Raw genomic sequence first — 14,384 nt, 5'->3', positions numbered from 1 at the left:
TGTGCCTACAAGATGTACATTTCAAGAAATGTGTCATTAGATCATTTGTGAAAATGTCGTGATAAAGATGTCCTGACACATAAGGAAGAATGTTCATGTACAAGTGAGTCCATTATGACACTTACTAAGGTTTAGTCTTTTTTCCAAGTCCTTGAATGACACAGTATGTCTTGCATTTATTTCACCTAATTGAGGTTATATACCCCCTTTTTTTAAACTAAGATCATTTATAAATGTTTGATGGAGCGATTTAGTCAGGATATTATACCTAATATCCGCACGAATTTGTATTCAGTCATATTGACTGCTCGTTGATTTTTAGACTGAATGGAGGTATCACCGGGAAGGGGTTGATACTGTCCCTAACTTTTATGTTACATGTGTATAGAGCTTTTGTAGGGTTCAAGAAAATTGTTAATTCAATTTGTTTTTACCAGTCTTTAATAATTGATTTATTTTTACATAGGGAGTTGTTTTCAGCATTGAAACATAACATCGTCCTGATGATGGTCTTATCGATGAACACAATAAAGACCGAAACGTCGACATCTTGCTATCATCTCCTTCATCGCTGTCATTAGACGCCAACTTACAACCACGTTTTATTGTTTAATTTGGGTTGTTTGCCTTAACTATTTGGAGTTGATATATTTGGTTATGAACCACAGAAAAAATTCTTTATCTTTCTTTGTTCATGACCTTTTTGCTCGAATTGATTTATGTTTACATCCCTTGTCATTTTTATAAAGTAAAGATTTATTTCAGAACAAACCTTCCTTCTCTAGCTCTATTTTTATTTGTACCTTCCATGCATTTATGCTGTGTTTGAAATAAATTAGATATCCTAAGGATACTTAAGAGTGTGAAATAGAGATACCACTCGCCGATTAACAGTCAACGTCTTTGAAATAAGTCCCTTGTAGCACCTTATGTTTATTAATGATATCTTTGGAAATGTATTTGATGCTGGGGAAAATCTTTGCCCCTGGGGTCAAGAGAAAGGCAATTTCACTAACATAACGTGCTTTGACTGACAGGTTGCAAATATGTAGTATATTTGTTTATTTGTTTTTGTTACTGCACGCGACCTGACACTGCTGTTTGTAAATCATTCTTTTGTGCCTCACTGCAGCACACGTGGAATTGTAGCCCACCTGCATTAATGTGATAAATATTTCTACACACATTGACCTGGAGATAACATTAACGCCACTTTTTTCTGTGAGCGTGTTCGGCATTCCTTACATTTCAAGAAAAGTTATACGTAAGGTAGTTTTTAGACTATTGGCACGCATTAGTACACTTATCAAATGACTGAAAAATAAGCATCTTTAACACGTGCAGTTCCAAGTAAGCACCATCACAGGTTTGCATCATGGCTCTTCTCTGGTGGGTGGAAAAACCTGTGCTGTCACGAAAAGCGGAGTATGTCTCTCATATACAACATTTTGCTTGCACAGCCTGGCAGAGGCAGTACAAGTCCAGCAGCAATACAAGAGAGCCTCAAAAACAATTAAATACACATTGCAGAAGCACATGTGTCTATGTTACTTGTGCTTTTCTCTTTTCTGACCTCATTCACTAGTTTTGTGAAAATGATACCTGGCTGTACTCAGACACCTGCGCAGGCTATCTGGAACCATCCTCAACCAACAGAAGCCGTCAGGTTTATTATACTGTGACCCAGCCTTAGTATGGCAACAATGGGTGAAGTCTATAATGCATTCCACATTTCAGATGTAGCACTCAACACACTAAAAATGACGTATTAATGGATATACACATTTAGCAGCACATCTATGGAGCAACTCAAGAATACAATGCAGCAACTCTATAACTAGCATAACTGTTGTACAGCAGGATTCATCTATCTAGAAGACATGTTTGCTTGAAATAGGATTAAGATGTTTCATGAAATCTGAGAGAAATAGTCGCAAACATGGGAGTCCAGACAGCTGGATAATCGTTTCAAACTTAATAAACCTGTTTCTTCAAAAACCTTCAAGTTACCAATCTGGTCTCTCTCGAAATCATTAGGTCACTATAAAGGACTATATCTGGATTGTAAGGCACAATTATCGAAATCCTTTTTTTAGAACGCACCAGTAAAAACTGACAGATGAATGCAACAATTATTGGAAACAGGAATAGCAGTAACTGTTGAACAAATTAATGCATAAAGAGACAGGGCAGTTTTTAATGTGTTTAATATTTCAACACTATACATTCCCACTGCTTAATAAGCCTTGCTTTATCGCTGCATTCATTTGCTTTCAAATGCACCATTTACCAATCGTTTTTAAATTTCTTTCTCAGGAGAGGGATTCTCTCTAGACCCCAGGTTTGTCCACTGAACTTCTTCAAATCGCTAACTAGTGTTTTCTATTGGAAAGAGTAGAGCAGTCTTGCTTAGCAACCTAGCACCCTTCAGAAGTCAGACTTGCTTGGCAACCCAGAAATTTTATGAAATAATGTATGAGTTTTCTTTCATGAATTCCTAGAAGAACAGAATTTTTAGTCCATTTATCACAGAAATAGTGCTGAAAATCGCACCAAAAAGATGCACATTTCTTTACGAGGGAGAACCCCCCGAACCCACTTCATTGCCGTCGGGATCGCTCGCTGCGCTCACTCGCATACGTTGATTCGCTCTGCATACACCTCACCACTTTCAAATTCCAACAGCCGCCACTGATCAACATACTATTGGCTATTAAATGTGAGGGAAGTCTTGCTAAAGAGATTTAGCCACAAGGGCAGTGGCTCATACTTTTAAAATAGCAGAGGTAAGCAGATTTCAAACAAAGCACAACACAGACATTTACAAGCAACTGCTAAGGATGAAAAGCCTCCAGACTACTGTCCTTGTAGGTACTACTCCACTCTCTGTTCAGATAACACTCCAAAGGCATCACTGCCTGGACTTGTAGAAATAATAATACCAAAGGAGCATGTTAGATTAGGTGTAATTAAAACAGCTCACAATGGGTTACTGGCTGCCCATGTTGGCATGAGTGCTACCATAGCAATACACCATCAGAGATACTGGTGGACCTATCTACCTACAAAAGCTAAATACTATGGACCTCAGTACGATACCAGTCAGACGAGTGCCTGATCGGCATCATAGCAGAAATGAGACCCCCCGACAAGGAGTCAGCAGACCAGCTACTATGATTTGGGTAGGCGGCCCACAGCACAAGCTGCAATAGGGAAAATACACTTTTGAAACATCCATGCACCGTGTGGCAGGCACCATACAGTGGCTGCAACATGATGCATGGATGTTTAAGGGGCCGCCACAGGTGTACCCCTGGACCCATAGCGGATGGCCACGGGGGACAGGGACCCGGCTAGGGACCCCAAAACCACTTTCCACAAATGTATGACATTACAACACATACATTTACAATGCATGCCTTTACAACACAGTTTTTACATAGCAACATCCTTTACAATGCATACATTTAGATCGCATGCCATTACAATGAATGTTTTAAAACTACATTTACAATGCATTGCATTACATCGCATTATACCTTTACAACGCATAACGTTACAGCGCACACCATTACATTGCATTTAAGGTAAGTGTTGGATAGTGTAGGGGTAAAAATGACTATTCTAACTCCATTGGGTGCAACAGTAGGGTAATTGTTGGATAGTGTAGGGGTACTAGGTGTTATAATGGTGTGCGTTGTAATGACATGCGGTGTAATGCCTGCGTTGTAGTGACATGCATTGTAGTGTCATGCGTTGTAGTGACATGCAATGTAATGGTTGTGTTGTAGTGACATTCGTTGTAAAGAATGTTGCGATGTTATGACTGCATTGTAAATGTAGTGTGATGTAATGACTGTGTTGTAAAGGTTGTTTCCCACTTTCCACCGTCCCTTTCATGGCGGAAAAACACACGCAGATCATACCTTTCATTCAGATAATGATCCTGAGTTTGCCATAAAGGCATTCAGGGATGCTGTTGTCTCTGGGAGTATGTCTGTATTATTTGAATTCCTTACACATAAAGAGCAACGAGTTACTAAAGTGTTCCAACATTACCATTAAACAAGCCTTGACCAGTAGGGTGTCAGTGTAAGACTAAGTTGGCTAAGTAATCTGAGTGAGGTCCAATGAGCATTACATATTTTGCCTACAGTATTATTAGGTGGATCCATTCCATACGAGATGCTGTTCAGAGTATCAGTACATATACCTAACCTAGGTAATCCTGGAACAGTGGCGGAAGAACAAAAGTTCGACCTAGACCAACATTTGACTGTCTAATTTGAGGTCTTCTGAACAGAAAGGTGCTGATGAGTGGATTCCCAAAGTAGGTGATCTAATTCAAGAACACATCTCAGATAAACAAGTATCTTGGGCATCCTAAATACTACCTATCCCAGTTTCTGGGTATAAGGCACACAAACTGTAAGAGAAGTCCCCATTGTCCATGTTAAAAAGCTTTATGAGGCTGATTCTGCTCAGCAGCCCACCTCTGACACCAAGACTCCTTCAGAATAGAGCCTCACAACCTTTCCCTACTCTGAAGGATCTACCCTGTGAAGAGTACAGCAATGCTGATAAATTATCTCCCAATCTGGGGACCCTTCATCCTGCTGTGTCTGTCTCCAGCTACACACAAAGTGCCAGATTTCACAGAGGAACCTGTTGGAGCAATTTTGACAATGCCAACAGATTCCACTACTACTATGGTTTACTATGAACCTCTGACTGAGTCAACATCAACTGAAATTATGGCATCGGAAGAAATATCACTTTCTGAAAATGGCTCTGATTTTGAAATAACTGATTTGCCACATACTCCACAGTCACTCAACCTCACCTACTGCTTATTAATATTAGTTTAGTGACAGGTATCTAATACCACAATGGTCATACTTCTGGATTGCTACTTTTACCTTCTAATGTGACTCAGCAGCTGACTGCACTCTTGCTTTTGTTAAACAAACATTGCATTTCTGCTAAATGTGTGCATTACCTGCGGTTCGAGCACAGCAGCCACATTCTTCTTCTCACAGAGCTCAAGACGATCATCATGCTATGAATATCACTGCTTATACCTTTGTGGACGGCATAGTTTGGGAAATGGTTCCTTACCAAATAATGGACCCACTGAACTGTGGCGGATCCCTTATGTTTTAAAGCTTTCAATGGACGATATGTAAATACCTTGTTCCTTTACAGATGGCTGAGACATTATAAAAGTATGACGTTAGATCTATAGGCACAAACACAACCCTACAATGAGGATTCATCTCTAAATGCTGATAAATATTCCACTGTTTTGGCATCCTTATTTACATGGAGCGGTACAAAAGGGGGTGGTGATGGATGGAGCATCTGAATCAATCAAACACTCACACCCAGTCAAAAGATCTGGGTTTAATCCATCACCGTTCTTTAGCCCACTCTGCCACCGCAGTTCAGACATGGCTATTTGCAAATCAGTCTGACCCTGTGCCTCATGGGAACAGTCCAGCCCGAACTGCCAAGCCATGCCTTCCCTGGACCGTAAACAAGCTTCCGAGGACCGGTTTCTGGCATTCCAGCCGTCTTCAGCCCGGCATGCTTGAATCCAGTGGCAAAGTGAGCAAGGGACTCACGTCTGAGCATACCCTGCCACACTTATGGCGGCCAAAAGCGGTACAAAAGGGGGTGGTGATGGACGGAGCATCTGAATCAATCAAACACTCACACCCAGTCAAAAGATCTGGGTTTAATCCATCACCGTTCTTTAGCCCACTCTGCCACCCCAGTTCAGACATGGATATATGCAAATCAGTCTGACCCTGTGCCTCATGGTAACAGTCCAGCCCAAACTGCCAAGCCATGCCTTCCCTGGACCGGAAACAAGCTGTGGCAGGGTATGCTCAGACGTGAGTCCCTTGCTCACTTTGCCACTGGATTCAAGCAAGCCTGGCCGAAGACGGCTGGAATGCCAGAAACCGGTCCTCAGAAGCTTGTTTCCGGTACAGGGAAGACATGGCTTGGCAGTTCGGGCTGGACTGTTCCCATGAGGCACAGGGTCAGACTGATTTGCATATAGCCATGTCTGAACTGGGGTGGCGGAGTGGGCTAAAGAACGGTGATGGATCAAAACCAGATCTTTTGACTGGGTGTGAGTGTTTGATTGATTCAGATGCTCCGTCCATCACCACCCCCCTTTTGTACCGCTTATTTACATTGAGCCAGTTAATAGAGATATATACCTCCACACAGTGGGAACACTGCAGTGCTTCACCTTTATGTAGGCACAATAATTGCTTAAAGAAAATTATATGTTTTAATAGTGCTGCCTAAATGGATTCTTCAGATTTTTATTTTTCACAAACTCAGTATGATTACTAAAGAACCTTATTACCAATAACAAACTAATCTACTCGAGATCATTTATTAAAAATAATGCTATACTAAGTTATTGGCATTGGAAAGAAAACATTGATGAAAAAATATCTTTGGGGAACAACATTTTAGCAGATTCATCATAAAGGCACCCCTTTTAGAGAATGCATAATACCTAAAGAAATAATTGTTCTGACTAAATCAATCCAGCAGACCACTTGTCTAGGATTTAGGCCCACGAGCGAATTCAAAACATCTTTCATTCCACAATTCAATTCAAAACAATTTCCAAATTGGTAGAGAAAAAATAACAAAGATGCTACATTGAATGATACAATTCAAAATAGTACATACTATTTGCCAAGTTACATCCTTAAAGTATAGCCATTTGTAATGTAATGTAATGTAATGTAAGTGTACTTGTAAAGCGCACTGTTACCTCGTTAAATGGTGTCCTGGTGCTGTATACTGCTGGGGAACCCGTCCTGGCTTTCCCTGTGAGAGGGCACCCCCAAGGTGAAGCCAGGCATCCCCGGCGCTGCTAGGGCCATTGTAGAGATTAAGCAAGCTATTGCCCAGAGTTGCAGAGTGGGACCCATGGTTAGCGTAGGCACCTAGGCGAGAATAATCGAGTCCGCGGACATTGACCCAAGATGGCCTGTTGATACTGATATATGCATGCAACAATTTCTTCCCAAAACTCCTAGTCCTTCAGCTAATTGCCCAGACCCCAGCTATGACATATATACATGTGAATGTTAGTACATATAGTGTGGGTAAGCTTTGCTGATGGCTATCACACTCCAACCTTATCAGTTGTGAAGGAGCACTTGTACAAACTTTGTAAAAATATGGATTTTAATGATTTCCTTCCAGCTTCACATCCAGCAAAAGGTAAATGTTACATATTTGAAGCAGGTTATGCAATTTACAATGAATGGTAAATATATTCAGAGAAAGAGGTTGCAGAAAGAATCAGACAAGCTTATAGGAAAGTTTTACAAATTACATTTAAATAAGCAATACAAACAAACATTATGTAATAATGTTATACAAGCACTCTCAAAAAAGAGTGCATTCCCTGAGTTACATATTGACTCCACTGTTGATCTTCTAGAAGAGGATTTAAGTCTTCTACGCCATGGTCAGGCTCAGTCGCGAGCAATCACACAGATAAAATGGGCACTGCAGAAGCTACAGCCTGGGGAAGTACATTGGCAGCTTATCAACAAAAGTGCTGTGTTTCAACCCCACATCTAACCTTAATTTACATACCAAAGGTGAAATAAAGAAGGTGCTGATACCCCGTTAAGCACAGAAGAAATGGAAGAAGCCCTCTTTTTCTGTTGCCAAATGTCTACATACCCCATGACTCCTGTATGGAGCAACCTCCCTTCCTACTAAAGCTTTTCACGTTCATGAGTGCAAGAAATACAAGTGCTGGGTGTGTATGGAACAATGCTCATTCTTTCCTTCCCCATCTGCCAGCAATACCGTTTGCCTTCTCCTGCCTCACACAGGACAGGTTGGAGTCATCGGCACATCTGGATGAACAAACCCTCTGGGTCAATCACTCCATCACTTACACAGAGTCTGCAGCCTTTTGAAGCTAGGTCTGAGTTGCATATTTTCAGCTCAGCATTACCTATTTTATCAATTCCAACCCATCACATGCTCATGAACAATGGTGACTATTTAATATTAACTAATGAATGTTAAGGTAAGCAATATTTATTCACAGGATCAGAGATTGTACAATGTTGTTGAATAACCTTGCAACCCTCTCCTCTACCGGTACTTGAAAATATCTCCACAAATAGATACTGATACTATGCATTTTGAAAACTTGAAGAAGCTTTTTGCGGTTCTAATTCAAAAAGTGGTTCCTCTGACCTCAGCGGCAGAAACGTTTGGCAAACAGTATGTTCTGCATCAGAGGTTCAAAAACTCTTCGAGACTCAGTTTTATACCCATTTTGCTGACTTTGTGCACACTATCTTCAACTCATCAAATGACACTAGCATAGTGGAACTTCTACAAAACCTTTGCATCTGGCACATTGACCAGTTGTAGGACTATTTTCATTCTGATTCCTTAATTTTCCTATTCTTTGTTCTCCTGTTTATTTGGTGGATTCCCTGCAATCCTTCCCATTATTGGCCATGCTATTATAAAGCAATCCAACCAAGAGCATGGAGTTGGGTTATCTAATGGAACAGAAATGAAAGCCATGAAACCCTGGCTTTCTATCAGTCTTTGAATGGCCATCGGTATTGACGGAGTACAGTTCTCTATCCTTTCTCAAAATGAACGTTCCTCAAGTGAGACCCCTCTTCTGGCCCATACATTGCCTGCAAGACCCAATGCTTGACTGACCATTGGCGGTGGCCCCATGCCATCAAACAATGAGAAATCCTGCAAGACCCAATGCTTGACTGACCATTGGCGGTGGCCCCATGCCATCAAACAATGAGAAACAACTTCTGAGATCATTGACGTTGCACTAGGCCTAGTGCCAATCCCTGCATCTTCCAATTTGCAATATGCTCCTTGTGATGGATGAGTCTTAATGTTCAAGTTAGCATCCACACCATTGTTGCTATAAAAACCTGATCTGACAGGAATTGAAGCACAATCAATTTCACCATCCATGGGCACTCAGTATGTTCAGGATCTGTTCTTGTGCCTATCTCCAAATACTTCACCAGCACTTGCTGCAAAAACAAAGGATAAAGGCGGCCTTTCATTTATTAATTTCTAATGAAACACTTACCGCAGCAAAAACTCCCAGACAAAATGGTGATTACATGACACCATCGTTGATTGGGAAAAAGTAACCATAATGCAATTTAAGGTTTTATTCGAGTACCTTTAGAAGCCATGTTTTATATGATTATTTGTTCTAGAGAACTAATATATAGTATTCAATGCTATTTATTAGGATACATATCTCAAAATTAGTTTACCTCAAAACACAATCCGGGGATTGCCATGAAAACTGTGACAGTGCTAATTCCTTTAGTCTGTTTTCATTTCATGCTCGCGGTAGGCTTTTCTTTATCCTTAATAGAATGTGTGCAGGTTTTAGAGTACATGCAAAATTCAAGAGCGTAGCTACCATTGCTGTAGAAGGTTCAGTGCACCGGGGCCAAGTGAACCCAGATAATTGCATTTTAAACCCCAAACAGCAGTCATAGTGACTATTTTCCTTACTTGCACCAGGGGCCATGACATCCTTGCTAAGCTTCTGCAAAAATACTGATATTATTATGGCCAACAACTCTGTAAGCTGACATGTTTTTGTTTATGTTATAAGGAACAGCCATTACAATATGTCCCCTTGCAGTGTAATCTTATTGTTTACAAAGATGAACACTTAGGACCTGTTAGACCTGGCACCATTGGCGTGGGTCTCCCTTCAATTTTTGCTGTTGCCTCATGTGTTTTTGCTGGTATTAGATGCTTTGTGCACTGTGCCACTGCTGTCCAGTGCCACAGTGCCAGTACTCCTTACTGTAAATTAATGTATTGATCAGTGGTTCCATGATTGGCTGGTTTTGTTTACCTGTCAGGCCCTAGTACAGTGCGCCAGGAGTGCCCAGGGCTGGTAAACCAAATGCTGCTGATGGGCTGTCAGCACTGGTTGTGCCACCCACAGAAGCAGCCTGAAAAAGTGTGTCTAAGGTCTGCCATTGCAGAGCCTGCATGTAGTCTGGTACTGTCATGCTGACTGGGCAAGTGCACCCACTTGCCAGTCCCTACATCTTCCCTTTTCTTCATATCAGACATCCCTATAATAGGCCCCAGGGCAGGGAGCATTGTAAGTATAAGGTAGGACATGCCCTGGTGTGTGTGGCATGTCCTAATAGTGAATTACAGCCATTTTCGCTTTTTCACTATTGCAAGGCTACCTGTTCTCCATAGGCCAGAATGGGCCGTTAGGTAATTACATTTTTATAATCCTAACTGACTCAGAGAACATGGTAGGAATTCGAGTTTAGTAGACCTGAACTCAGAATGATAAAATACATATTTTAGTGAAGTTAGTTTTAACATTCTGTGTTTGAAAATAATACTTTTTTCTTGCATAACCTTTCAAGCCTGCCTCTGCTAGGTTGTGTATTCCTTGTCTGGTGTTCTTGAGTGACAGGGCTGGGGGATTCCAAGAGACAGAATGAGTCAGCCCAGTGGTGAATAGAGAGATCTGCATCTAGATGGGTCAGAGGAGTTGCACCTGAACCTTGAATGGGGCTGTGCCTGCCTTTCACAATGCTGGCTCCAACTCCTAGGTTGCGACTGGTGTCTCTGCCCTGCACTGTGAAAGGAAAGAGGGAGTCATGTAAACGGAGTGCTCCAGAACTGGTTTGGACTGGGCAAAGGCTTCTCTGCCCTTAGGGGACAAAGGATTTTGGTGTATAAGTATTGGGACCATGATACCAAGAATTTAGATCACTTTTGGACTACAAGAAGAAACCTTTGCTGAGGAGAGGAACCTGAAGAAACTGAGGAGAGACTTTTCCTAAACTAAAGTGCTGCTTGGGGGATTGGCCTGCAGTGGTTGCCTGACTGCCAAAGAAAGGAGAAAGAACTTTGTGTGCTTTATTTTCAACTTGTGAAGGATCTCCAAGGGATGGAAAAGAGTTTGCCTCCTGCTGAAGTCTCAGGGACAACAAACTTCAACCCCCTGCTCCCGAGTTATTTTGGAAGTGCCTGCTGCTGTTTTGGGGCCTTCTGAGGCACTGCGTGTTGCAAGGAGCTGGAAGCGCGACTCAACGAGGAAGAAGCGTGTCGCCGTCACTGCTGCTGCTATCGCATCTTGAATGTCGGCACTGTAGCTGTCGTATTGCACCGCATCGAGAGAAGCATCTCGCATAGAAGAGGAAGTGTGTCGCTGTCACTGCTGCTGCCGTCGCATCGTGGATGTCGGCGCTGTAGCTGTCATATTGCACCGCATCGAGAAAAGCGCATTGCATCCCCGGAGAAGCGCGCCGTGTCGGAGCTGTTGCCGTCGCATCTTGAATGTCGCCGCCACGTAAAACCTCTGGTAAGCGGACTTCGGGGGGGCCGTAGAGGGGCCCCGTTCACCCTTAGCCTTACTAGTCGGACACAGGGTGGGACCCAAGGGTCCCCCGTTAAACATGCATGTATGGTGCGGTGGCACCAACTCGTCCCCACGACAGGGAGCACCCTTTTCTGCAACATACCTTTTTCGTCAATGGCAGCCTATATATGCAAGGTACAACAGGCTCCCATTGACTTCAATAGGGGTCCAAGCGACCCGAGTCCGTCAGCGCATACTCACATCGTACTCAGGCGCTCGAAGCCCCGGCGCATGAGTCGGTCAGAGAGCCCTCCGGATACGAGCGGTACCGAGGGTTTTACGAGTGGGATTGGAATTGGGCCCATAATGTCAACATATGGCTTGTGCTGACACATGTTGTGACATGTTAGTTTAGTCTACATACTAAAAAGTGATAGCCGCAAACTACGTGTAAAGTTTATACCTCCGCATTACTTATACTTATCTGTGCCCGTGCTCCACGGAGAGTGGAGTGTAGAAAAGTCTGCAAACTCCGCGAATGGACCAGAGTTCACCTCCCAGGCCTAGCACTTAATGCTATCTTTTAGTGTGTTATTCATAAACAACTCATTGTTTGGATTGCAACTCATCAAGAGGGACTGATGGTAACACTAGCTGCACAGGATTGCTCAGCGGGTTTATACTAGAGCTGCATTCCAACTAGTTGTCCATCTCAATGTTGATGCATTGAACTAAGTCCTTGCACCAAAGGGTTAGAAATATGACTCCTGGGGCTCTGGGGACCGCCCAGATTTTATATTAGATCACGGGCCAAGCCTGGGTTCCCAGACAGTGGACGTTTATCACCTACATTCCTGTAGCTGGAGGAAGGATACCCAGACAATGAAGTGAAAAGGATGAATACAGGAATATCTTTATACATTTTGGGGCATTTTCATTAGCAAAGAGCTAGTAAATAGGCCCTTGGCACTTTTGTTTGGTGGTTAGTAGCAGTGGGGGACAGAATTGCAGATTCTGTTTTGAAAGGCGAGAAAGTTTCTTGCTAAAGCCTGCCCTGTCTGCTCCTGATTTCTTGTTCAGTCGGGGTGATGGCAGTAGATGAACCAACTCACACACCACTCTGTGCCTTCCGTGTGAGAGGGCCGGGGTGGAGACAACTCCAGTGCTAGCTACTGTTAGAAGCATCCTTCTAAACAAGGGCTGTGTCTGGAGCCTGAGCAGGACACTTGAAATGACAGCCACCCAAAACTGATTAAACAGTTTTAGACAGTGGACCACATCCCCTGCTCAGATTTTGTGTATGCAAGCGGTACCCAACTCACCCTCTACACTTTGTTCCAGTTCCAAGTTCTTTATGACAAAAGAAGGAAGGGCTTACAGAGTATTCAAAAGAATGCTGTGCAACTAAGGCTGGTGTCTTCCTCAGAGCCAATATCCCAGAGATGAAGGAACATCACTTGAAGTCTAATCTTTCTACTGCTGAAGCAGTGGATCTGCCCTGACTTTCCTAGGAACCTGGCCGCCGGCTGATAGAAAAAAGGGACCTGCTGTAGTAAGGACAGTCCAGGAGGAATGAGTCCCAGCTTGTTCTAGAAGCCTGTTAGGCATTCAGGGGGAGCAGACTACTTGGGAATGAACTTTGGGTGAAACTGATGCCCTGTCATCATCTCTCATCTTGGTTCCTTGTAGAAACCACTGCACTGGGCTCTTTGTTGTCCCATTTGTGGCTATACCTGCATGACTGTGTTCACCCAGACAAAGGCTGCAACTGTTGCAACTGTGTGATTGTGTCTGTCTGTTTGAGGAATTCACAAAGGACAAAGGTTGCAATTGCCTGAAAGCATAGGCCTGTTCAAAGGCTGCAACTAACTGTTTGCTGCTAACCTACCTGCGACAGCGCCTACCTCCAATGCATTCAGCACAGTAAACTCCATTCTGCACAATAAACTCCATTATTACTGCCACCCTACCTCAGGCTGTATCTGTTTAAGCATAGACAAAGCTGCATTAACACACAAGATGAAGATTTATTTGACCAGTACAGCGCCTGCACGTGCACAAAATCTGACACCACAACTTGTTGTAGACAAACTTGGTGTGCTGCTTGAAGCTACCCGTGCCTCCGGCACTCAAGACTCAAGACACTCAAGACTTGCCAGCTTGGTAAAACCCTTGCTGAGATTGCAGGTTGGCAGCTTACTAAATAAGGACCTGAAGAAGCACTCATGAAGTGTGAATCCACCCGAGGAGGGATAAGACCAAACACAGAGCCTATTACTATGGGATTTAACAAGATGTAGGTGTGATCAGAATATAAGATTTGATTTCACAGCGAGTGTTTTTGAGCCGTTTTACTTACTTCAACATTTTAAGAGAATGTACTTGTCAGAAGGCTGCATCCAAGCATACAGGGCTCAAAAACAGTTATTTTACATACAAGTCATGCCATTGAAAATCCAGGAGGAACTGATGTGATACATTTAAAGGAAATCATGCACAAGTAGACTATATACCACCTGTGGTCTTACCTGGAAGTGATGGGGAGATGTTAAGGATAATTAATATAAAAGTGTAGATTATCATTGTCAATCTTTTCCTAATTCCTGTGGACATCTCTCAATTCAAGAGGTGGCAATGAATGTGTTTCTGAATGATCCTAAATAGAGAAGATATCAAAATGGATTTACAGTTGTATTAGAGATAGAACAAAATATTGGTGATGTATTAAAATAATTACTGAGGAAGCATGCAGATACAGTGATACAACAAAGAAGATTGTACGGTCTTTATACAGTAATTCAGCGTCTGTCTAGTGCTCACCAAGTCCTAACATTATGTAGATGTTACATCATGTGACAAATAACAGACATTTTATTTTGCTATCACTTATCAACTAATACTAAGAAACACTCTGTCTAAAAGTAGGTGTACTCATTGGCTCTCATTATCAGGTAATTTGAATTACCTGAATTAGATGCGG

At 42.5% G+C, this 14,384-nt stretch overlaps 1 protein-coding gene across 1 annotated transcript in view; it reads right to left on the bottom strand.

The window, feature by feature from the left end:
- Window positions 1-14,050, bottom strand: part of LOC147710048 (butyrophilin subfamily 1 member A1-like) — a 743,009-nt gene extending 728,959 nt beyond the window's left edge. The window contains exon 1 of the mRNA XM_086920707.1: window positions 13,933-14,050. Coding sequence (XP_086776833.1) covers window positions 13,933-14,017 — 85 coding nt within the window. The 5' untranslated portion in view covers window positions 14,018-14,050. The remainder of the gene's footprint in view (window positions 1-13,932) is intronic.
- Between the last annotated feature and the right edge of the window lie 334 nt (window positions 14,051-14,384).

The sequence above is a fragment of the Lissotriton vulgaris genome, chromosome 5 (assembly GCF_964263255.1).
Source record: "Lissotriton vulgaris chromosome 5, aLisVul1.2, whole genome shotgun sequence".
Classification (NCBI taxonomy): domain Eukaryota; kingdom Metazoa; phylum Chordata; class Amphibia; order Caudata; family Salamandridae; genus Lissotriton; species Lissotriton vulgaris.
This window is presented reverse-complemented; position numbering and strand designations above follow the sequence as displayed.